The sequence below is a fragment of the Pogona vitticeps genome, chromosome 1 (assembly GCF_051106095.1).
Source record: "Pogona vitticeps strain Pit_001003342236 chromosome 1, PviZW2.1, whole genome shotgun sequence".
NCBI classification, from domain to species: Eukaryota; Metazoa; Chordata; class Lepidosauria; order Squamata; family Agamidae; genus Pogona; species Pogona vitticeps.
In genome coordinates this window covers 57,477,554-57,502,129 of record NC_135783.1, presented here as the reverse complement: position 1 = coordinate 57,502,129, position 24,576 = coordinate 57,477,554, and the positions used below count along the sequence as shown (strand labels likewise).

The 24,576-nt window shown below is 40.3% G+C and overlaps 1 protein-coding gene across 2 annotated transcripts in view; it reads left to right on the top strand.

The window, feature by feature from the left end:
* Positions 1–24,576, top strand: part of RYR2 (ryanodine receptor 2) — a 390,793-nt gene that overhangs the window by 241,431 nt on the left and 124,786 nt on the right. Inside the window, exons 38-47 of one of the 2 annotated variants that reach the window (XM_078383124.1) lie at positions 585–1,380; positions 4,540–4,740; positions 9,548–9,653; positions 11,418–11,561; positions 12,398–12,671; positions 14,779–14,893; positions 17,037–17,169; positions 18,152–18,255; positions 21,042–21,177; positions 23,083–23,269. In XM_078383124.1, coding sequence (XP_078239250.1) covers positions 585–1,380; positions 4,540–4,740; positions 9,548–9,653; positions 11,418–11,561; positions 12,398–12,671; positions 14,779–14,893; positions 17,037–17,169; positions 18,152–18,255; positions 21,042–21,177; positions 23,083–23,269 — 2,196 coding nt within the window. Of the gene's footprint in view, positions 1–584; positions 1,381–4,539; positions 4,741–9,547; positions 9,654–11,417; positions 11,562–12,397; positions 12,672–14,778; positions 14,894–17,036; positions 17,170–18,151; positions 18,260–21,041; positions 21,178–23,082; positions 23,270–24,576 lie in introns of both variants that reach the window. The other variant, XM_078383125.1, reaches the window with a different exon arrangement.

Here is a 24,576-nt window from a genome sequence, read left to right as displayed (position 1 = left end):
TCTGACACTGTCACATATGCTATCAGAAAACCTCTACATGCCTACTTCATACTAGTTATTCTAGTTAAACACTTGAAGAAGTATAGGGGAACCCCACACTTTAAAAAAGTAAAAAAATATAATAGTAAAAACCACTGTAGGACCCTAGAATACCCCTTTAGAAAATGACCATATTCAGTGGATATACAGATTGTCGTGTTTGATGGGAATGGTTAGTGAAATAGAGTAGCTTGAAATATGATGAGAAGTACTGCACACTGCAGCAGGGATCCATTTTCCGAACCGCTGATCAGCTGTTTCTAATGTCGTTTTGCAAAAAAAAACGGTTCCCGAAGCAGGGACTGAATCGACATTAAGCGAAAAAGACCCATAGAAACATCATTTTGCGATTGCTATAGCGATTGCAAAAAAGTCACCGTAAGGCGATTTCATCATCAAGCGGGGTCATCGTCAAGTGGGGCACCACTGTAGTCATAGTAAGAAGGCAACTTGACAGCACATAACAACAGTGGCAAGAATAGTTCATTTTTCCTGAATAGTAGAACTAGTTTAACTTTTCACTTCTCTTTTCTTCCCTCCTACAGGTCCATAGATATTTTAGAGCTGTCAGAACAAGAAGAACTCTTGAAATTTCATTACCATACTCTCAGATTGTATTCAGCTGTCTGTGCCCTTGGGAACAATCGGGTTGCACATGCAATGTGTAGCCATGTTGATGAATCTCAGCTTCTGTATGCAATTGAGAACAAATACATGCCAGGATTGTTACGAGCAGGCTATTATGACCTCCTCATTGACATTCACCTTAATACCTATGCTACTGCAAGATTAATGATGAACAATGAGTTTATTGTTCCAATGACAGAAGAAACTAAAAGCATTACTTTGTTTCCTGATGAAAACAAAAAACATGGTCTACCTGGCATTGGACTAAGCACTTCCCTGCGGCCCAGAATGCAGTTTTCTTCTCCCAGTTTTGTAAGAATCAACAATGAATGCTACCAATATAGTCCAGAATTTCCTCTGGAAATTTTGAAGGCTAAAACTATAGCGATGCTAACAGAGGCAGTCCAGGAGGGCAGTCTTCATGTCAGAGACCCAGTAGGTGGTACAACAGAGTTTTTATTTGTTCCTTTGATCAAGCTTTTTTATACTTTGCTTATAATGGGAATCTTCCATAATGGAGACTTGAAGCATATCTTGCAGCTGATTGAACCTAGTGTTTTTAAGGAGGATGCAGGCCATGAAAATGAGACTCGTGTTCCAGTGAAAGAATTAGTTACAGAGAGAATACATTTGGAGGAAGAAAGTGATGAAATCCAGAAGGTTCCAGAAGAAGGACTTCTTCAAATGAAACTTCCTGAGCCTGTGAAATTACAGGTAATCATGGAATGGTACATGAGTGATAGCCATGTCTTTATGGCTCTTTTTCATTGTATGATTCTTTTCTTAGTACTTTGAATGATAGTTTAAAATGCCTGGCCAATCCATTCTTCCTGTGGATTGAAAGCTATCTATTGATCATGGACCATTGCGTTTTAGAGTGGGACTTGTTGCCGTTTGGTATGTTGTTTTGCTGTCACTCCTACCATGGCAGTTTGCCTTTATATGGAACAAAAGCAATTAGAATATGAGATGAGTTTAAAAATATAGAAACATTAAAACACAGTTTTGAAGAATAAAAAAGAAAAGAAAACCACGTCCACCCTGTTAAAAATCCCTTCTACAGCAACCAAATACCTGAATAAAAATGTGTTTTCCTGCTTGTAGAAAGTCAACAGAGCAGGAGCCACTTGGAAGAGCCACAAAAACAAAAACAAAAAAACCACATAAACAAACAAACAAAAACCCTTCTCATGTCCTTACTAGGCTTGCCAAAGAAGGTTGTGTCTGAGAAAATATCCTTCCCTGACAGGCTCAAAGCCTAGGCTGGTCTTTGGAAATAAGGTTACAAGAGGAACTGTCATTGTTTACAGGAGAGCAGGTTTTAAAGGGAAGAAGAAAGGAACTAAGGTTGCCAAGACATTTGCTCCCAGTTACATATAGCTGATAAACTCTGGCAGAATGCAGATGGACATCTGAGTGTAATTTCCCACATGCATTATAATGCAACTAGTCTGCTAGTGACTACCATAGCTGTAAAAGCAAAAAGTTTTCCAGAACATAGACAAGAAATGAAATTGCCAGGAACAGGGTGTCTAACCTTATTGTTTAGGCAGTAAGAACAATTCCTTCCTCCATCCTGTTTCAGAACAATGCAGTGAGTTTTTGCCACCAGTGAAATCTGATTGACTACACCATGCCCATGTTTGTTGTGTCATGTCTGCCTGACATGGATGCTACTGTGAAGCAAAACAAGCCCAAAAATAGTATTAAAGCAGCTCTGCATGAAGGTTGTAACAGAAATGGCGGTGTGGGGAGAGAAGGAAAGAGATGTTCATGTGACTTTTTACACCTTTGAAAGTATTTTTTGCTCCACAAATCTAATAAAACATGACAGCATTAAATATGGTGCAACATATCTGCTACAACTTGAACGTCTCCTAAATGGGAACAAATAAAAAAACAGATCACAGTATTTGTGAGAAATTGCTGATTCATTAAATATTCATCCCTTCATATTCATCAGTTCCAGAGAACCTGACAAATATGAAGGGATGAATATTTTCCCATTTTTATTCGTCCCCCATAGCCTTCCCTCTCTTCCTGTGGCTCTCCCATTCTGCCTATGGGCCCACCGATCAGCAGGCCGATAGGCAGCCACTCACCCCCACAGCCTATCCCCCGCACCCTTCCTCTCCCTACCTTAGCTGCTGCCACCATCCAGCACCACCATGATCCAGCACTGTCCCCTGAGGTGGACTCCACAGCCAAGGCCTGCAGTAAGGGACACTGGCTGCCCTTTGCAAAGATGGTGGCTGTGGCTTCAATTAGAATAAGGAAGCTGCAGCTGCCATCTTTGCAAAGGGCAGCCTGGATTCTCTTAGCCTCCCTTAAGAGAATCCAGGCTGCCTTTTGCAAAGATGGAGGCTGCAGCTTTCCTACCCTAAATGAAGCTGCAGCCACCATCTTTGCAAAGGGTAGCCAGTGTCCCTTGCTGCAGGCCATGGCTGCAGAGGCCGCAGCGGTGGCAGTGCAGCGGTGGTGATTGCGGTGGGGGTGGCAGTGGTGAGCAGGGAGGGTCAGGTTCGGGATGTCTAATCCCCCATGAATCAATGAATAAATTCATGCTTCATCTGTTCATGGGGGGGAGTTTGGTGCTTTGTGATTTGTCAACTTTGATGGATCATGAAGCAGGGCAAATCACCAAAATGGCGATTCATACCCATCTCTACTTCTAAATATAACACAAGGGGGACATGGATGGTGCTGTGGGTTAAACCACTGAGCCACCTGGCTGTTGATCAAAAGGACAGTAGTTTGAATCCACACAACGAGGTGAGCTCTCATTGCTCGTCCCAGCTCCTGCCAGCCTAGCAGTTCGAAAGCATGCAAAGTAGATGAACAGGTGGAAAGGTAACAGCATTTGTAGTCAAGCCAGCCACGTGACTATAGAAAGTGTCTATGGACAAACGCTGGCTCTTTGGCTTACAAATGGGGATGAGCACTGGCCACTAGAGTTGGACACTACTGGACTTAATTGCCAAGGGGAACCTTTACCTTTACCTAAATGTAACACAATAAAATATTTTCTGATATTGTGTATTTATTTGAATAACTAAAACATTGACTGAAATCCTTTGCTTATTTAGAAAATTGCCATACATTGCAACATCTTCATAGACCTTATCACTTGCATAACAATTTTTTAAAGAACTGGATTTTATCAGAGATATGTTTTTCTATATTACTTTACTATGACTTAAACAGCTTCATTCATAAAGATTTATGATCATATTTGCAACTGAATGTGGATTACTTTTTCCCATGTAAAAAGTGTAGTTAATTGCTAAGCGTGAGGGAGAGAGAAAAATTCAAAAGAAACAAAAATAATATTTGAGGCAAACACTTTAAAGAAGAACATTCCAGGCAAAGAAAAAAAAAGATAAATAAAAAAAGAACATCTGCAGTATAAACAGACAGAATAAGAATGGGACATAATGATAAATGAAACCCAAACAAAGGAAGAAATCTCTTTATAAAGAAAAGAAATAGGATCACAGCAATGAGGGGAAGAAAATCATGCGAACAATGTAAATCCAAAATGAATTAAAGGTTTGAGATGAGAGAAGAGAATGGCATAGAATAAAATGTTCCAGTGTTCAGTGCAGGAAGCAATTGAAGTTCGAAAGAAACGGTTAGGAAAAGGACAGGAAAAAAGAGTGAGTTTGGATTTTCTGAGAAAACACACACATCAGTGTTAGTTTGGAAACAAAAGAAAAAAGCATGAATAAAAAAATTGATATGCCTACTCATATATTTTGCCAATCAAAAGAAAAGATTTTTTTTAGTTTATATATCTAAGAACCATAAAAAATAAAATCCCTAGGATGGATTTTCTGCCTTTTAAACACTTTTCTTTCATAATTCCTTTTTCAGATGTGCCATCTACTCCAGTACCTTTGTGACTGTCAGATACGTCACAGGATAGAAGCCATTGTAGCGTTTTCAGATGACTTTGTAGCAAAACTTCAAGACAACCAGCGTTTCCGTTACAATGAAGTCATGCAAGCATTAAATATGTCTGCAGCACTTACGGCCAAGAAAACAAAAGAGTTTCGGTCTCCACCACAGGAACAGGTATTGCTTAATTCAGATAACAGTTTTATATTCAGAGTTTAAGCTTTGAGCAGTGGTCATACTGTAATGGGTATTGTGTATTTACAGTGCTAAAATAATTGAAATGGTCAATCCTATATCAACAAGAATGTCAACAAACAAAGTTTTAAGAAAGAAGCAAAAACCCTGGGTTTGTACAGTAAAGGATTATGGTCTTCTTACTAGCTTGTAGGACTACATGTAGCTGTTGAAAATGGATTCCTTTGCATTTGTTGCAGATAAGTTATATCAAGTATATTTTTACAGAATGCTGTAAAAATAAAGGATTCTGTGAGCATTTTTTGTTATGCGGCTCTTCAGAATTTAATGGCATAGACTAAGTCCCCCTTGCTTTGCTTTTTATCATTCAGCTTTATCAATAATATAACTTATTTGCTACTTTTAGTTTATTGCAGTGCTTTAGTTTTTGGAGGTATAGTAACCCAGCAATCAATTTACAGTAAAATCTACAAAACCTTGATTTATGGAATTCTTAATTTCTGGTTGCACTTTGGATTAGAGCATTGGTTCTCAACCTTGGATAAGCCAGGCACTTTTGGAGTGAAGGCTTCTGGAAATTGCAGTCCAAGCATACCTGGGTTACCCAACGTTGGGAACCACTGGACTACAGTTTTAATTTTTCTGTGCTGTAGTAGCAGTCAATTGCGAAGGCCCATGAGGATGGGAAGCCATACTCAGATCTTGAATTGGGGAGTTTAAGGAGAAGAGTCACAGGATAAACGCAATCCACCTGGAGTAGGAAATGGCAAGCCACTCCAGTATCTTTGCCAAGAACGCCCCATGATCAGAAACAAAAGGCTAAAAGATATGACGCTGGCAGATGGGACCCTCAGGTCGGAAGGCGTCCAACATGCTACTGAGGAAGAGTGGAGGACAAGTACAAGTAGTTCCAGAGCTAATGAAGTGGTTGGGCCAAAGCCGAAAGGACGCTCAGCTGTGGACGTGCCTGGAAGTGAAAGGAAAGTCCAATGCTGTAAGGAAAAATACTGCATAGGAACCTGGAATGTAAGATCTATGAACCTTGGGAAGCTGGAGGTGGTCAAACAGGAGATGGCAAGAATAAACATCGACATCCTGGGCATCAGTGAACTAAAATGGACAGGAATGGGCGAATTCAACTCAGATGATTATCATATCTACTACTGTGGGCAAGAATCCCGTAGAAGGAATGGAGTAGCCCTCATAGTCAACAAAAGAGTGGGAAAAGCTGTAATGGGATACAATCTCAAAAATGATAGAATGATGTCAATACGAATCCAAGGCAGACCATTCAACATCACAATAATCCAAGTTTATGCACCAACCAGCATTGCTGAGGAGACTGAAATTGAACAATTCTATGAAGATTTACAACACCTTCTAGAACTGACACCAAAGAAAGATGTTCTTCTCATTCTAGGGGACTGGAATGCTAAAGTAGGGAGCCAAGAGATAAAAGGAACAACAGGGAAGTTTGGCCTTGGAGTTCAGAACGAAGCAGGACAAAGGCTAATAGAGTTTTGTCAAGAGAATAAGCTGGTCATCACAAACACTCTTTTCCAACAACACAAGAGGCGACTCTATACATGGAAATCACCAGATGGGCAATATCGAAATCAGATTGATTATATTCTCTGCAGCCAAAGATGGAGAAGCTCTATACAGTCAGCAAAAACAAGACCTGGAGCTGACTGCGGTTCTGATCATCAGCTTCTCATAGCAAAATTCAAGCTTAGACTGAAGAGAGTAGGAAAAACCACTGGGCCACTCAGGTATAATCTAAACCAAATCCCTTATGAATACACAGTGGAAGTAAAGAACAGATTTAAGGAACTAGATTTGGTGGAGAGAGTGCCTGAAGAACTTTGGATAGAGGCTCGTAACATTGTCCAGGAGGCAGCAACGAAAACCATCCCAAAGAAAAGGAAATGCAAGAAAGCAAAGTGGCTGTCCAACGAGGCCTTAGAAATAGCAGAGAGGAGAAGGGAAGCAAAATGCAAGGGAGATAGAGAAAGTTACAGAAAATTGAATGCAGACTTCCAAAGAATAGCAAGGAGAGACAAGAGGGCCTTCTTAAATGAACAATGCAAAGAAATAGAGGAAGATAACAGAAAAGGAAAGACCAGAGATCTGTTCAGGAAAATTGGAGATATTAGAGGAACATTTTACGCAAAGATGAACATGATAAAAGACAAAAATGGGAGGGACCTAACAGAAGCAGAAGACGTCAAGAAGAGGTGGCAAGAATACACAGAGGAATTATATCAGAAAGATTTGGATATCCCGTACAACCCAGACAATGTAGTTGCTGACCTTGAGCCAGACATCCTGGAGAGCGAAGTCAAGTGGGCCTTAGAAAGCCTGGCTAACAACAAGGCCAGTGGAGGTGATGGCATTCCAGTTGAACTATTTAAAATCTTGAAAGATGATGCTGTTAACGTGCTACATTCAATATGCCAGCAAGTTTGGAAAACTCAACAGTGGCCAGAGGATTGGAAAAGATCAGTCTACATCCCAATCCCAAAGAAAGGCAGTGCCAAAGAATGCTCCAACTACCGTACAATTGCACTCATTTCACACGCTAGCAAGGTTATGCTCAAAATCCTGCAAGGTAGGCTTCAGCAGTATGTGGACCGAGAACTCCCAGAAGTACAAGCTGGATTCCGAAGAGGCAGAGGAACTCGAGACCAAATTGCTAACTTGCGCTGGATTATGGAGAAAGCCAGAGAGTTCCAGAAAAATATCTACTTCTGCTTCATTGACTATGCGAAAGCCTTTGACTGTGTGGACCACAGCAAACTATGGCAAGTTCTTAAAGAAATGGGAGTGCCTGACCACCTTATCCATCTCCTGAGAAACCTATATGTGGGACAGGAAGCAACAGTTAGAACTGGTCATGGAACAACTGAGTGGTTCAAAATTGGGAAAGGAGTACGGCAAGGCTGTATATTGTCCCCCAGCTTATTTAACTTATATGCAGAATACATCATGCGGAAGGCTGGACTGGAAGAAACCCAAGCCGGAATTAAGATTGCCGGAAGAAATATCAACAACCTCCGATATGCAGATGATACCACTCTGATGGCAGAAAGTGAGGAGGAATCAAAGAACCTTGTAATGAGAGTGAAAGAGGAGAGTGCAAAAAACGGTCTGAAACTCAACATCAAAAAAACTAAGATCATGGCCACTGGTCCCATCACCTCCTGGGAAATAGAAGGGGAAGATATGGAGGCAGTGTCAAATTTTATCTTCCTGGGCTCCATGATCACTGCAGATGGAGACAGCAGCCCTGAAATTAAAAGACGCCTTCTTCTTGGGAGGAAAGCGATGACAAATCTTGACAGCATCTTGAAAAGCAGAGACATCACCTTGCCAACAAAAGTCCGAATAGTCAAAGCTATGGTTTTTCCTGTTGTGATGTATGGAAGTGAGAGCTGGACCATAAAGAAAGCAGACCGCCGAAGAATTGATGCCTTTGAATTGTGGTGCTGGAGGAGGCTCTTGAGAATCCCCTGGACTGCAAGGAGAACAAACCTATCAGTTCTAAAGGAAATCAACCCTGAGTGCTCACTGGAAGGACAGATCCTGAAGCTGAGGCTCCAGTACTTTGGCCATCTCATGAGAAGAAAAGAGTCCTTGGAAAAAACCTTGATGTTAGGAAGGTGTGATGGCAAGAGGAGAAGGGGACGACCGAGGATGAGATGGCTGGACAGTGTCTGCGAAGCAACCAACATGAACCTGACACAACTCCGGGAGGCAGTAGAAGACAGGAGGGCCTGGCGTGCTCTGGTCCATGGGGTCACGAAGAGTCGGACACGACTAAACGACTAAACACACACAGGAGAAGAGTGGATACATGAAGCTAGAATATAAAGTGAAATAAGTAAACACTAATTTGTATTTGCGAAGGCTTTCACGGCCGGGATCTAGTGTTTGTTGTGGCTTTTTCGGGCTCTTTGGCCGTGTTCTGAAGGTTGTTCTTCCTGACGTTTCACCAGTCTCTGTGGCCGGCATCTTCAGAGGACAGTTTTTCTTCTCTCAAGCAAAACAAACCCACCTTTAAAAGAAATAATAATTTAAACTTCTCCCCTGACTCCTTTGGGTAATTTTATTTATTTAAACTAATTTAAAGATTTATTCATTTTTTAAAAAGGAGTGCATTACCGGGGAGGGTGGGGGGAGGGGTTTAGCTGTATTATGACAAAATGAGCCAAGAGTTTTAGGATAAGGCAATGAACATTTTTCAATGGAGCTGTTCTCCATCTCATATTTCAATAACAATGCACTACCATGATAAACTAGGTTGCTGACTTTGGCTTTGGGAGAGGGAGAAGGTGTTTTGTCCTTTATCTCCATGTATCCAACTGTTCCTGCTTGTGTCTGTCCAATGTGAACTTCAAGTTTTGACAGAATTGTTGATGAGGGTGACAAGCATTCCCAAGTTTTAGTTTAACTTTAGAGGTGGTGGGGGAAGCAAGCTTAGTTGTGGGGATGTCACACTGCATGTTCATCATAAAATGTATTGCACACTCTTGTTCTGTGCTTTGTCTGAAGAGGATTCTGGGGACTTGGGGATTCTGGGAATTCTAAGAAGAAGAAGAAGTAACTTTTTCAAGCTCTGCTCTGTGCCAATCAAAACAAATCTAGAGTATATTGTGTATTCTCCATCCCCAGAAAGGATGGAAGATTTTAGCCAGCTGTCTAGCAGTGTCACAGTAAGTATAATGTTTTTATTGCCCCATAAAAGTTGATTAAAATGAAAACATTATCAGTTTTTTTTCTTTTGAAGATAAATATGCTGCTGAATTTTAAGGATGATAAAAATGATTGCCCGTGTCCTGAAGAAATCAGGGATCACCTGTTGGATTTTCATGAAGATTTGATGGCACATTGTGGTAAATGTTTGCGTGCTTTTTCACCTCAAATACTACAATAAAATAATATAACTCATATATTATATTTATATACATATTTAGTTGAGCGTAAGTACAAAGTATGATCCTTCAAATAAATTCCTGGCTTGTGTGGCTGATAATTTTCTCCTACAAAAAGTGGAGAAAGAAACTAGAGGAATAGCTATCCTTGACTTGACTCTAACCAATATAGATGACTTAATAGAGGAAATGGCAGTAAGGGGCACTCTGGGCTAGAATTCTTGCTAGAATTCCTGATTTCAAAGGAAACCAAAGTAGAGTTTAGCCACCAAATATGCTGGATTTTTACAAAGCTAATTTTAATAATTTCAGAACTAGTAGGGTCCCATGGCAGGAGATACTAACAGGAAAAGGAGTCCAAGAAGGGTGAGAGTTTCTTTAAAAAGAAATTCTAAAACCACCTTCCTGATAGACAGAGGGAATGTTTTAGTATAGTATATCTTGACTTCAGCAAAGCATTTGACAAAGTGCCCTGTGATATACTGATTAGCAGACTAGATGTGGACTGGATAGATGTGTCTGGTGGATACAGAATTGGCTACAGAATCATACTCAGAGGGTGATGAATAATGGCTCCTTCTCTAACTGGGAGGAGGTAACAAGTGGAGTATCCTAAGGCTTAGTCCTGGGTCCGGTGCTCTTCAACATTTTTATTAAGGACTTGGATGACGGAATGCAGGGAATGCATGTCAGATTTGCAGATGACACAAAATTGGGTGGAATAGCTAATAAGCTGAAAGACAAAAACAAAATTCAAAATGATCTAGATAGGCTGGAGCTGAAAACAACAGCATGAAATTCAACAGGGATAAGTGCAAAGTCCTGCACCTTGGAAAAAGAAACGAATTGCACAGTTACAAGATGGGGGATACCTGGCTCAGCAATACTACAAGTGAGAAGGATCTTGGAGTTGTTGTAGATCACAAACTGAATACAAGCCAACAGTGTGACGTGGCTACAAAAAAGGCAAATGCTATTATAGGCTGCATTAATAAAAGCATAGTTTCCAAATCCCACGAGATGCTAGTTACCCTCTATTCAGCACTGGTTAGGCCTCATCTTGAGTATTGTGTCCTGTTCTGAACACCACACTTCAAGAAGGATGCTGACAAATTGGAACAAGTTCAAAGGAGGGCAACAAATGGGGGTTGGACTTGATTGCCTCGTAGGCCCCTTCCAGCTCCACTATTTTATGAATCTATGATTATTAGTGAATTTTTTTTTGTCTATAGACAAAAGAACCTGAAGAAATTATGGAAGTTACTATAAAAAAGTAACTGCTTATAATGACAGGGCAGTAATGGTATAAAGTACAAGCTGAGCTTTGCACATTTGAGCTACTCTCTGAAAAACCACTGCAGTTTGATTTATAGATTTTTAATAGAAAAGGAAAGAGGACTGAACATTGTGAAGCGAGGTGTACAATGCTGCTCACAATACTTGTGAGGGCACCCTAATTTAATTCCTCTAGCACCCCTTGGCCCCTTGGCAACTTCAGTTGCAGCCACTATTTTCTTTTCCCCTAAATGCAGTGTGTTGGAAGATGCAATATGTTGAATGTTCCTATTGTAAAAACCTATAGTTTTTTTTTAATGTCCACCTTCTACTTTCTAACAGGCATACCTACCTGGTAGAGGAAAGGGCCCAACATCACATATTGTCAAAGGTCCTTTGATATTTTCCTTTGAAAAATGCTCCAATAAATATTTGGATTTTTATTTCTAGGCATTCAGCTGGATGAAGATGGAATTCTGGATGGAACCAGTGATTTATCAATCACAGGTCGTCTACTTTATCTTGTGGAAAGAGTCACACACTTGAAAAAGAGACAAGCAGAGAAAACAGCTGATGATAACGCTCTTAAACCAAGTAGGTATAATAAAGTATACTTGGTACCATAAGAACTGCAATGATTTTGTGGCATCAGGGATCTTCTAGGTCTCAGTCCAGGACTCTCACAATGGCACCGTGTTGGCTGCTGTTGGAACAAAGTATGCTGGCAAATGCCTCTCTGGGACTCTCCACTGAAATGCCTATTCTTAACATGGAGATATGCCAGCAGAACAGCCAAAATGGAGTGGATTGTGGGTGGATCATGGACAATACTGATGGAGGGGCCCGCAGAACATCTTATCCTATAACTCTAGAGAGAAAAATGATGTTCAGATAAACAGATAAAATGTATGATTGCTTTGCTAATTACCTTGTTCTGCTTTGAGTTAATTGTGTATGGTTTTAAATTTTAGTTTAAGCAATCATCTTTTGGCTCATCTACATAGCTTTTAAAAACACTTTAAGTACAAGCAGAACAAAGTTGCACTCATTTCTTGCTTATGGGCTTTTCTTCAACATCTGGTTGTCCACTCTTGGAGCAAATAGGCTTTTGGGTTAAATAGGCTTTTGGTCTGATCAAGTACAACCTTTCCTACATTTTCATTCAATCTCACTTGAATTAAATACTTTTGCAGTTTTGCAGTCTATTCAAGATTATTCCCTCATGAAATCTGGCAATAATTCCCTGGAGTTCTTTTTCTATTATACTATTTCCTCCCCTAACCTGACAATGTACTATTTAGTAACTTGCTTCAGAAAGCAAATTCAGTCAAATATTTTGTCTTAATTTAAAATGGCACAGTATGTTAAAGTTTTACTAAAGATGAAAGATGGTTTTTCCATATGCTTGTCTTAATAATTTCTACATGTAGCAACTCTCCAGCAGCTGATATCAGAGACTATGGTACGATGGGCTCAGGAGTCAGTCATAGAAGATCCAGAGTTGGTGAGGGCCATGTTTGTTTTGCTGCATCGCCAGTATGATGGAGTTGGTGGCTTGGTTCGTGCCTTGCCAAAGACATATACTATAAATGGTATATCTGTGGAAGATACAATCAACTTACTTGCATCGCTTGGCCAGATCCGTTCTCTTCTCAGTGTCAGAATGGGGAAGGAAGAAGAGAAACTTATGATTCGTGGATTAGGGTAAAGCCTCTCTTTCTTTACTAACACTTTACTTTGCAGGAACCTGAGTGTTGATTCTAGATCAAAATACAGTATTAGGGGGGAAATTTTGATAGTCTTCGGCAGTATATATTGTGGGCATTGGGTTTGTATGTTTTGATTGCTAATGGTGAATTGCTTTGATATGGAAGTAAAAAAGATTAGAGATGATTTCCTCTACTTCTGGGTTCATTCTGAGATGATGCAGCACTCTGATCAGCTCTGAGGAATTGAACATTCTGTTTTCCTTTTTTATTAATTACAATTTAATTTCTATACAGTGAAAGGTTTTCAAACTGGAAGATAGAATTTGTAAGCAAATTCCAATCCCGGTGCTTTCTTTTTAAAAATTCAGTGTTGCCCCTCTGTATCATACATAGGAAAAGATAATCCTGTCAAGAGTCATGGTCCCCATGAGCAGAGCTCACTTAAGCTTCAAGAAGAGGGGATGTTCAGTTTTGTTTTTTATCCACCATTGGAAGGGCCTAAGAAATCTGTTTATGCTAGCCAGCTAAAAAGGTGCTTGTAGTCTTGGCTAGCTATCAGAAAACAAGAAGAAAGAAGGACTAACACCCTTTCCTTTGAAGGTCTGTTCTTTTGTGCTCTCCAGATATGCAAGTACTTCACCTTGCTGACCAGCATACCTGGCAGCTTCAAATGTTGTAGCAACTTACTTGCCTCTACCGATAGGGAGTGCACAGTGTAATTATTTATCTGCTGTTTTAGAAAAGGTAGCCATGTTAGTCTGTACTAGTAGATCAGGGAGAACCAAAATAAATAAATAAATAAAAATAAAATAAAACACAAAGAAATGGGGACTATGTGGCAAATATTTATACTTATCTGTTCTGGGGCTATTGGAAGGGGTGCTTGTGGAAGCACATTGAGGGCTAGCCAGCTGCTCATGGTAGGCTGTGCTATCTGCCCGAAGTCTATTATCACAAATTGAGCAAGGCTGTTCAGACATGTGAGCAGCCCTACACAATTTATTGCAATTATCCTCTAGTTAGTAATGCAGAGACAGGTTTTGGTGTTGTTGGTTGGTTGGTTGGTTAGTTGAGTTTTTTTGCTGAATTTCTGGATCAGGGCATTAATATGATCAACATTCTTCTAATTAAATATTATTTCCAAATATATTTGGAATTCAGCACCACTACTAATGATGTGCGTGATACTATCAGCATAAGAGCTGTGGGCTTATTTCTTCTGGGATATTAAGCCAGACACATAAAGTATGCTGCAGAAAAAAACTGACTAATGGCCAATCAGATAATGATTTTTTGGCAGATGTTACTCTGTAACATCTGTTATTCAAAAACTCTCCAAATGATAGTTTACTTGTTGATATTGGCCACAGTCCTGTATGCAGTAGCTTGAAAAGAGGCAAAATCGCAAAAATCATGGTTTAGAGCTATGGTTAAAAAAACTAAATAGAAAACCAAGAAAGTAAAAAAGAAAACCAATCGACCCAAAGCCATAATTAATTCTTTAGAATAATTTATGTGCAATGACCTTTTAAATTGTATACCTTGATTACTTATGATCGGGTTGTCATACATATATTTCAATGAATAAGTTTTTTAAAGCTAGGTGGCTGGCAGCTCTTTTCCCCAACATATGGATACCTACTGTTTCTGGTATAAAGAAATGTAAAAGGAAAGGAAAGGAAAGGAAAATTCTAGTGCCACCTGAAAAAGCAACATAAACTTTCTTGGACGACATTGTGCTTAATCATACACATAGATAGACGCATCGAGCCAGCCATAAAAGCACATAAAGCAATTTATTGGATCAATGTAAAATCATATTTAATAAAGACTTCAAAACTTGATTCATATCATGCTTGAGAAACAATTTATGTTCCTGGTAAATATGTTCCTAGGGATTTTGTGCAATTTATATCCCTGCTGTAGGTGGAATTACTATCTGGGCAAGTAATCTAAAGATTGAGCCCCACTTAATTTATTTGTGTGCTATTTAAACACTATGAAATACAGTGTGGAATTGGTGAGAAGTATTTGTAGGAGCTGATTATGAAACAGTTGAAATGTTTTCAAATATTTTGACCATTTTCTATTTTTTAACATAGGGATATTATGAACAATAAAGTGTTTTACCAACATCCTAATCTTATGAGGGCATTGGGGATGCATGAAACTGTAATGGAAGTGATGGTGAATGTTCTTGGAGGAGGAGAATCAAAGGTAACATGCTAACAGAAGACATTTTAAAGATTGGCTACATTCCTAGACATAGGCAGCAGCTTGATTTAGGTGCTCCTCAGTTTGAGGAGATGGACAGCAGCTACTTTCTGGAGCAGGCTTCTTAGAGCCTGGGGAAAACTGGTGCAGACCCCCTGTGGAAATTCAGTTTATGCAGCTGTATGCTCCAATCTGTCTAAAGGGATGCACATGAAGATCTGTCACTTGTTAGATCTAGAATATCAGGTCTAAACGGGATGTGTATTCAGATGGAGATGCTTTGTATTGAGAGTGGGCAGCTTCTACAGAACTGGAAGTTACACTCACCCATCCCTGGATCTTGGAAGACCACATCTTCTCTAGCACTACCTGAATTTGTTTTTTTTTTAAACAGAAATGGGGGAATTACTGGAAAAGTCCCCTAGTGTCTTGTGGCGGCCAAAGTACATTTCAGAATTGCCTCTTACTACTCCTGGAGGGTACAAGGTGACCTTTTGAGCCAAATATTTAGGAGCTGCTGGGTGGAGATATAGAACTCTATTGTGGATTTAGATTTGTTACTGTATTGCATGTTTTTGTATATGGGCTGCTGTTCAGAATACTATAGTTGCACATCTAGTAGAGAACTATGCAACAGAAATTCACAATGCAGCTTAGCAGCGTGCTTAGTACGCATTGGGAAAGCAGCTACCATGTTCTCTAGACTCACAAAGAGAGTATGGCTCAATAAGAAACTGACAACACATACCAAGATCCAGGTCTATAGAGCCTGTGTCTTGAGCACACTCCTGTACTGTAGTGAGTCCTGGACACTTTGTGCCCGGCAGGAGAGGAAGCTGAACACCTTCCATATGCGTTGCCTCCGATGCATTTTTGGTATCACCTGGCAGGACAGAGTTCCAAATAGAGTAGTCCTAGAACGAGCTGGAATTTTCAGCATGCATACATTACTGAAACAGCGACGTCTACGCTGGCTTGGGCACGTTGTGAGAATGGCTGATGGTCGGATTCCAAAGGATCTCCTCTATGGAGAATTAGTGCAGGGAAATCGCCCCAGAGGGAGACCACAGCTGCGATACAAGGATATCTGCAAGCGGGATCTGAAGGCCTTAGGAATAGACCTCAACAGATGGGAAACTCTGACATCTGATCGTTCAGCCTGGAGGCAGGCGGTACATCACGGCCTCTCCCAATTTGAAGAGACCCTTGTCCAGCAGGCCGAGGCAAAGAGGAAGTCACAAAGGAAGCAAAACCAGGGAGCTGGACAGGGGACCGATTGTATTTGTCTTCAGTGTGGAAGGGACTGTCACTCTCGAATTGGCCTCCTGAGCCACACTAGACGCTGTTCCAAGTCCTCCATACAGAGCACGCTACCATAGTCTTTCGAGACTGAAGGATGCCTACTACATATTTAAATATTTATAACCCACACTATATCACAGGATCTCAGGATGGGTCACAAAGCTGTATAAAATAAGATATTTAAAATAATTTAAAATCAGACAACAAAATCAAAACGTTAAAAACATTGTACTAAAACCTGCACAGGTCATGATCCTCAACTCCCAAAGGATCCAAAAAATAAGTATATCTTGACTTGGTGCCAGAATGATGGCAGTGTCAGCACCAATTGTGCCTCCAAAGGAGGGATATTTCACAGTAGAGGTGGAACTGCAGAAAATGTCCTCTCCCATGTCTGTTTCCAAATACTCTTCTCAGTAATGAGTAGACATGGTCTAGAGGGGCGGGGTAAAAATCAAATAAATAAATAAATAAATAAATAATGGGACACAGGGGAGAACCTCTTCAGCAGATCTTAGTGATCAGCTAGGTTTATATAGGGAGGAGAATGCCTTCAAATGTCCAGACCCAAGTGAATTAGACTTTGTAACTCATTGTTAACACCTTGAACCTGATCAGAACAGATGTTGGCAGCCCATGTAAATCCTTCTAAATTGGTGTCATGTGGGTCCTGAAGGATGTTCCTGTCATGTGTCCAGCTGCTTCATACAGCACTTGAGAAATTCCAATTATGACATGAAATCCATTTTTTATAGATGGGATTTTTGTTACCAGTAAAAGTGTAAACAAAAATATTAAAATATATTGGTTTCTATACTTTTCTCATGTAGTATTCTTTGTCTAGGAAATCACCTTTCCTAAAATGGTGGCAAATTGCTGTCGTTTTCTGTGTTATTTTTGCCGCATCAGCAGACAGAATCAAAAGGCTATGTTTGATCATCTTAGTTATCTTTTGGAAAACAGCAGTGTTGGGCTTGGTGAGTTATTATGAAATTAATTTTGCCACTGCAGTTCAAAATACACAAGTGCTATACCATGCATCGTGTGATACTTCTTTGGAATGCAAATTCTGAAGGTTGCATTTTATATGATTGTTGAGAATACACTATAGTAGTGCCTGCTGTATATCTGTACTTTCCCTTTATGTCTCTGAAGTGTGGCTACCCAAATTGTGCAGATAGGGTACCGTATTTTTTGCTCTATAAGATGCACCCCCCCCAAAAAAGAGGAGGAAGTGTCTGTGTCTTATGGAGCGAATACTGTAAAACAGCACTCCCCAGAGCCCAGTGGGGGGATGGTGGGGGGGAACTCAGAAGGGTCTGAGAGTGCCTTCCAGGACCCTTCTGAGGCTTGGAAGGACCCTTATGAGGCATGGGGGTCAGGGGGAGCCTCCAAAGGATTCGTGAGTGCCTTCCAGGATCCTTTGGAGGCTCCCCCCACCCCCATGGGGCCAGCGAGGGTGAAACCGTGACCTTCCAGGACCCTTCTGAGGCTTGGAAAGCCTCAGAAGGGTCCTGGAAGCTGGCAATTTCACCCCTGCTGGCCCCAGGGAGGTGGAGGGAGACTCTGAAGGGTCCTGGAAGGCACTCTCGGACCCTTCTGAGGCTCCCTCCACCTCCATCCCCATGGGACCAGCGGGCTGAAATTGCCAGAATATTTTTTCCTGTTTTCCTCCCCTAAAAATGAGGTGTGTCTTATGGAGAGGTGCATCTTATGGAGCGAAAAATACGGTATATGAAATAAAGCTTTAGCACAATAGTATAACTAAATTATATTATTATGGTAGTACCATTATGGCTCTGAGTGAACAAAAGACATGGCTATGTATTGGAAAAGGGAGAATTCAGGCATGAAAATATTTTGGATAAATATGTTTGTTATCTATAGTTATTTTAAAAAATCTTACTAGTTCTGTATATTTGGAATATGTTACATATTTCTGAAATATTGTTTCAACAGCATCCCCTTCTATGCGTGGATCAACACCTTTAGATGTTGCAGCAGCATCTGTAATGGATAATAATGAACTTGCACTAGCTTTGAGAGAGCCTGATTTGGAGAAGGTAGGTCATGTTTCGGATAACTAGCTATATCTTTACACAATAGTGTAAAAAAAGTACTTACAAAAATGTATAGCAGCATTATAGGACTACTTGTAACGCTACAGCCCAGTGACTTAGTACTATGTTGTTGTTGTTTAATCATTCAGTCAGGGTTGATTTCCTTTAGAATTGATAGGTTTGTTCTCCTTGCAGTCCAGGGGAGAGTCCCTTGAGAGTCCCCTGGACTGCAAGGAGATCAGACCTATCAATTCTAAAGGAAATCAACCCTGAGTGCTCACTGGAAGGACAGATCCTGAAGCTGAGGCTCCAATACTTTGGCCATCTCATGAGAAGAGAAGACTCCCTGGAAAAGACCTTGATGTTAGGAAAGTGTGAAGGCAAGAGGAGAAGGGGACGACAGAGGATGAGATGGCTGGACAGTGTCTGCGAAGCAACCAACATGAAATTGACACAACTATGGGAGGCAGTGGAAGATAGGAGGGCCTGGCATGCTCTGGTCCATGGGGTCACGAAGAGTCGGGCACGACTAAACGACTAGACGACAAGTCATTCAGTCATGTCTGACTCTTCGTGACCACATGGACAAGAGCACGCCAGGCCGTGTCTTCCACTGCCTCCCAGAGTTGGGTCAAATTCATGTTGGTAGCTTCGGTGACACTGTCCAACCATCTTGTCCTCTTCTCCTCTTGCCTTCACACTTTCCCAACATCAGGGTCTTTTCCAGGGAGTCTTCTCTTCTCATGTGATGGCCAAAGTACTGGAGCCTTAGCTTCAGGATCTGTCCTTCCAGTGAGCACCCAGGGTTGACTTCCTTTAGAATTGATAGGTTTGTTCTCCTTGCAGTCCACGGGACTCTCAAGAGCCTCCTCCAGCACCAAAATTCAAAAGCATCAATTCTTCGGCAAGTCAGCCTTCTTTATGGTCCAGCTCTCACTTCCATACATCGCTACTGGAAAGACCATAGCTTTGGCAATGCGGAGCTTTGTCAGCAAGGTGATGTCTCTGCTTTTTAAGATGCTGTCTAGGTTTTCAAGATGGTGTCTAGCAGGCATCTTTCAATTTCGTGGCTGCTGTCACCATCTGCAGTGATCATGGAACCCAAGAAAGTAAAATCTGTCACTGCCTCCTCCCTTCTATTTGCCAGGAACTTAGTACTATATGTTGCACTTATTTTATGTATTTTATGTCCTCAAACTGGCAGTGCTGTCATGGTAGTTTGTAAATGTAAAACAGAAACAATCAGGGAAATCACAACATATTCAAGAAAAAGGAACAAAGCTGCCAAAACAGAATTAAAATGCTAAAATATTAGGAAGTTACAGTGCTGAAAATGTGGGCTGTTAGCAATATGACTTGAACAGCAAAAATAAAAACCAGAGACCAATCTGCTTCTGGAAGAGGAAGGTCTGAACCTGGTCTCTTAATGCTAATAGTAAAGATGTCAGGCAGATTTCTCCTGGAAGTGCAGTCCACATGAACAAGACATTACTGAGGGTGTGTGTGTGTGTGTGTGTGTGTGTGTGTGTGTGTGTGTGTGTGTGTGTGTGTGTGTGTGTGTGTGTGTGTGTGTGTGTGTGTGTGTGTGTGTGTGTGTGTGTGTGTGTGTGTGTGTGTGAGAGAGAGAGAGAGAGAGAGAGAGAGAGAGAGAGAGAGAGAGAGAAAGAGAGAGAGAGAGAGGATTTTCCTTAAGGTCTGATTATGATGAGTACTATAGATTTGTTTCCTTCCCACAGGATTTGTTTTTAAAGATCTGTTTCCATTCTTAGACTGCTGTGTCTGTATCTTCTGCTTTTTCATGTGATTTTTCTTTTTTTAGTGCTTAGAAGTATGAATGCATTGCTAAACTGCATTTTATTTTCAGTTTAATCACAAAAGAACATAAGTAGAATGGAAAAGAAAATGTGTATGAATCAACTTAAAAGCATCTGGGTGATTATCATTAACCTAAGGGAGCCATACTGGATAAATATGGCAGAGAAGTTGAGAGAGTACACTAGACTCTGTTACAGCACTAGTAGGCTTACCTGGGACAAAATGGTTAGTGCTGGAATCTCAGGCTAAAATGCATCTCTCCTCCTCAGGAATTAACAGTCATGTTAGCAAAGGAAAGTTAATAGTACCAGTCGAAATGAAAGCAGAGAAACCATGGTCTCTAGTTTGCATTATGTATACTGGGTTATTAACGATAGAACCTTTTGGCAGGAGGTCAGTAATTCATAGGGCATCGTAAGTTGGAAGTGACTTGGTGTCACAGAACAATATTTGACACACATAAAAACTCACAGAGGTTCAGGCATGATGATGTTTCTCTGACTTCAGAGTTGTCTAGCTATGTTTGTCTTTTTCTAGAAGATACATATTGTCTGCAGTTGTATCATGTAACCAAAAGTTAGTAAGATTGAAGATGTTAATGATGGTTCAGGTAGAAATTATTTTGCACTAAATAAAATCATGTGTCATCAAGTCAATTCTGACTTCTGGCAATCGTTTTCAGGGTTTTCCAGGTGAAGAATACCCAGTAGTTTACCATTCTCTTCTTTTGAGGGCGTCCTAGGACTGTGCAGTTTGCCCATGGCTACACAGTATGGCTGTATTTGCAGGAGGCACAGTGGGGAATCTAACCCCCCAACCTCTGGCTCCTCCAAGATACCTAAACCACTGAGCTACGCAGCCAACTCTTTTTGCACTTAATACAAGGTAGCAAAAACTAGCCCAGTGCAAAGGGATAGAAAAAAAATTCTCCTCTCAGTAAATGCTTCTCTTGTTTAATTTTGCCTTGTTCTTAGGTAGTCCGCTACCTGGCTGGATGTGGTTTGCAGAACTGCCCTTTGCTGATCTCTAAAGGCTATCCTGACATTGGGTGGAATCCAGTTGAAGGAGAACGATATTTAGATTTTCTTCGGTTTGCTGTTTTCTGCAATGGTACTGCAAAAGCTTACACTGTGTATAAGCTTTGTTGTTCTAAAATAATTATTTTCAGGAGGGTAGCCATCTGTTTCTGCCAAAACAATGAAGAGTCTTGCTGCAACATAGAGACTAACAAATTTTATTTGGTTTAAGTTTCTGTGCGCTGCAACTCACTGCATTGAATGAAATGGGCTGCAGTCAATGAAAGCTTATGCCAAAAGAAACTCTTTAGTCCTTAAGCCACAATAAAGCTTATTGTTTTGCTTTTAAATAGTTATATCCATCACTCAAAGCTACAGAGCTGTATACAGAGCTGATTCAATGTGGCATTTCTGATTAATTTTGACACTGGCATTTTTCACTTCATTAGTTTCAGGGACAGGAGCTTGAACTAGAGATATAAATGTTTGCGTGCCTTACCCTCACATGCAAGAAAGAGGAATTATGATGTACTTCTTTTTGCTTGCAAAGATGGTTAGTAATTTTCTGGCACTTTTGATAGAGCTCTTGTATGGGGGACAGGAGTATTTTTAAAGAAAATGGCTGATTTTTGTACAAAGAATTACGCAGTTTCGCCAGTTGTGCAAATTGCTGAAAAGCGGGGTGCCTTTTATTTTGTTTTAGAATTTGAAGAACTAGAGGGGTTATATGTGTCTTCTTTAAAGATCAGCTAGGCCTCCTTTACTGTCAGCATATGTATGCATCACTTCCAAAGCAGAAAGGAGACTAGAAACCTTTAAGGCAATTACAAGGGCCTGGTGATAGGGAGCAGTTGTTTGTCTCTGTCTCAGCTTGAGGGAATGAATGCTGTTTTAAATTTATTTGTACAGATTTCTTTTCTTAAGGGGATAGTCTAAAGTGATAAGAATGAGGAATTCAGAGAGTGTTCTTTTCATCACTCGCTGGAACACATACTTTTAGTTTTTGTTTGCTTTTGTTATTTTCTGGACTTTCTGCATGTGGATTTGGGACAGAGGTCTCTGTGATCTGGTTGTAAAAAGATGCCTATTTCTTTAATTTCTGCCCTGTTTTCCATTTATTGTTTTGTAGGGTAGATGTGTCTGCGTGCTTACAGAAGAAACATTTTCAGAATTTTCCCATTGGTGACAAACAAACAGTATAAATTAAAGCTTTTCAGGCTAAATCTAATTAATCCCAAATGCAGCAGATTCTCTGGATTAATAGGACAGAACATATGCCAGTTACCAATTGATTCAGTGGTCTGTTCTAGTTGTCACTAATAATTATATTTAGCCCCATGTGGCTAACTTGGTAAGCCTTTGATGGCATTTGGTTCAAAATTCTTGCAGGTTCTAGACTGCAGTGGATGCAAGTCCTTGAATGGTGTAAAGAATGAAAGCATTTATTCTGTGTCAAACCATGAGATGAAACAAGACAATAGAGATGGGAATGTTATATTTTTAGGCCCAACCTCCCAGAAAGCCCCAGGTGGCATGACCACTGACCATGTTTGCTGGGTTATTCTGGAAGTAGAAGTCTAAAAGAATAACCTCCATCTTTCTAAGAAAGGGGATTAAAATACCAACAGTGGTGTATACAAGACAGAGTCCAAACATTACACTGCTTGAGAATTCTTATTCTTTCCACTGCTCCCTTTATCAAATTTAAGTCCTTACTCCAAATGGTCACCATTCCATAATTCTATTTCCTATTACTTATTTCCTTGTATCAGAAAGAAGTAAAAAATTCTTGAAGACAGTGCATAAATGATTGATAAAACTCATCTGGATATAGTGGTACTGTCTAACCATAGATGTAGTCATAATGGGTATCTTTATATTTCACCTCGTCTGGGTTTCTTTGTACACTCAGCTTTAGTTTCCCTAAAAAGTTATATGCAATTTTTAAATAATCCTAGAATGTGGCTTGCTTACTTCAATGTTTCTTATGTAATTGTAGGAGAGAGTGTTGAAGAGAATGCTAATGTGGTGGTTCGACTGCTCATTCGACGTCCTGAGTGTTTTGGGCCAGCATTGAGAGGAGAAGGTGGAGAAGGCTTACTTGCTGCCATGGAGGAAGCCATAAATATTTCAGAAGATCCTACACGAGATGGACCTTCACCAACTAATGGATCCAATCGGACACTGTAAGTACGATGGAAGTGACTGTTTCTGCAGACCTATTTTTTCAAGCTCACTTAATTGATTTATTGTTTCTGCATTATTCTTCAGCTTAGTAATGTAGCAAGTATAAAACACAAGCTCATGACACAATAGAAGAATGTGGATCATGTGGCCAAGATCTACTGTGGTATAGTTTGGTATCCAACATAATTGGAACTGGGACACATTCTCCTCTAAATGTGTCCCTCTGCGGTACCAAAGCCAGCCAACCAACTTGCTCCAAGGATTCCTCAGTCCTCCAAGCCAGGATTTCTGGGTGTGCATGAAACTACAGGAGAAAGGAAGAATCTCCCGTTCTGGCAGAAGCACAGTCGGATGCAGTGGAAAAACACCACTGGATTCTGGCTTATGTCTCGCTAAATACTGTAAGCCTGGATTTCCCATTAGCCCTAGTTATTATGGCTTTAGCATGGATTCCAAGGGCTTTATCTAAAAAAATCCCCATCTTAAATTAAGTGCAGTGCCAGGGCTCCCCAATCCTTTGTGTCTTTGTAGGTCTCTCCCCCTTCACTCTCTTCCTAGTTCTCCTTAAATTATCAAGCCTCTAGACCTAACCAAGATGCCTCCAAAGCCTCACCCCAATCTACAGGTGCTGCATGTGGAAAAATGACTGCCTGCTCTCAAAGAGGTAGAAAGCCCACTTCCCCAGTGAGGGGGCCAGGGCCAGGCTCACAGACACATTATTAATATGAGTCCTGTTTTTTAATGATCAAATTCAAAAGAAAGAAAAACATTTTCTGATAAACAGTGATTTTACAATATCATAAAAGAAATGACAGAATTGGAAGTACTAAGACAGAGGTGAAAGAGTGGGAGCAACATAATGCAAATTTTGCTTCTGTTTTTGGCATTGCTTATGAGTTATAAACCTGAAATGTAAATCTGTAACATTAGCATGCACTGGACATAAGATTGTTTCTTTTAATTTTACTTGGCTTACTTACAAATCAGTCAATTCATTTATTTTGACTTGATGTCACAGATTGGCACCACAGTTAATTCAGGCTGAGATGCTTTAAAATGGAAATACTGCATAATGCAGTTTACTTGGTAACATCAGCAGTAATGCTGTTATGTTTAAGTGATTGTGACAGATTTTTTTCCCTAAAGGTGGAGGAGGGGGCTATTTGATATAAGATGAGCTGAACATTTAGTTTGCAGTACTTGGACCCTCATTTAAGAGGAGGACAAATCTGGTCATTCTGTGTATAATTAAGTGTACCTAGTATTATTATTCTAATTATTAACATGTTATGTTTATCTTATTTAA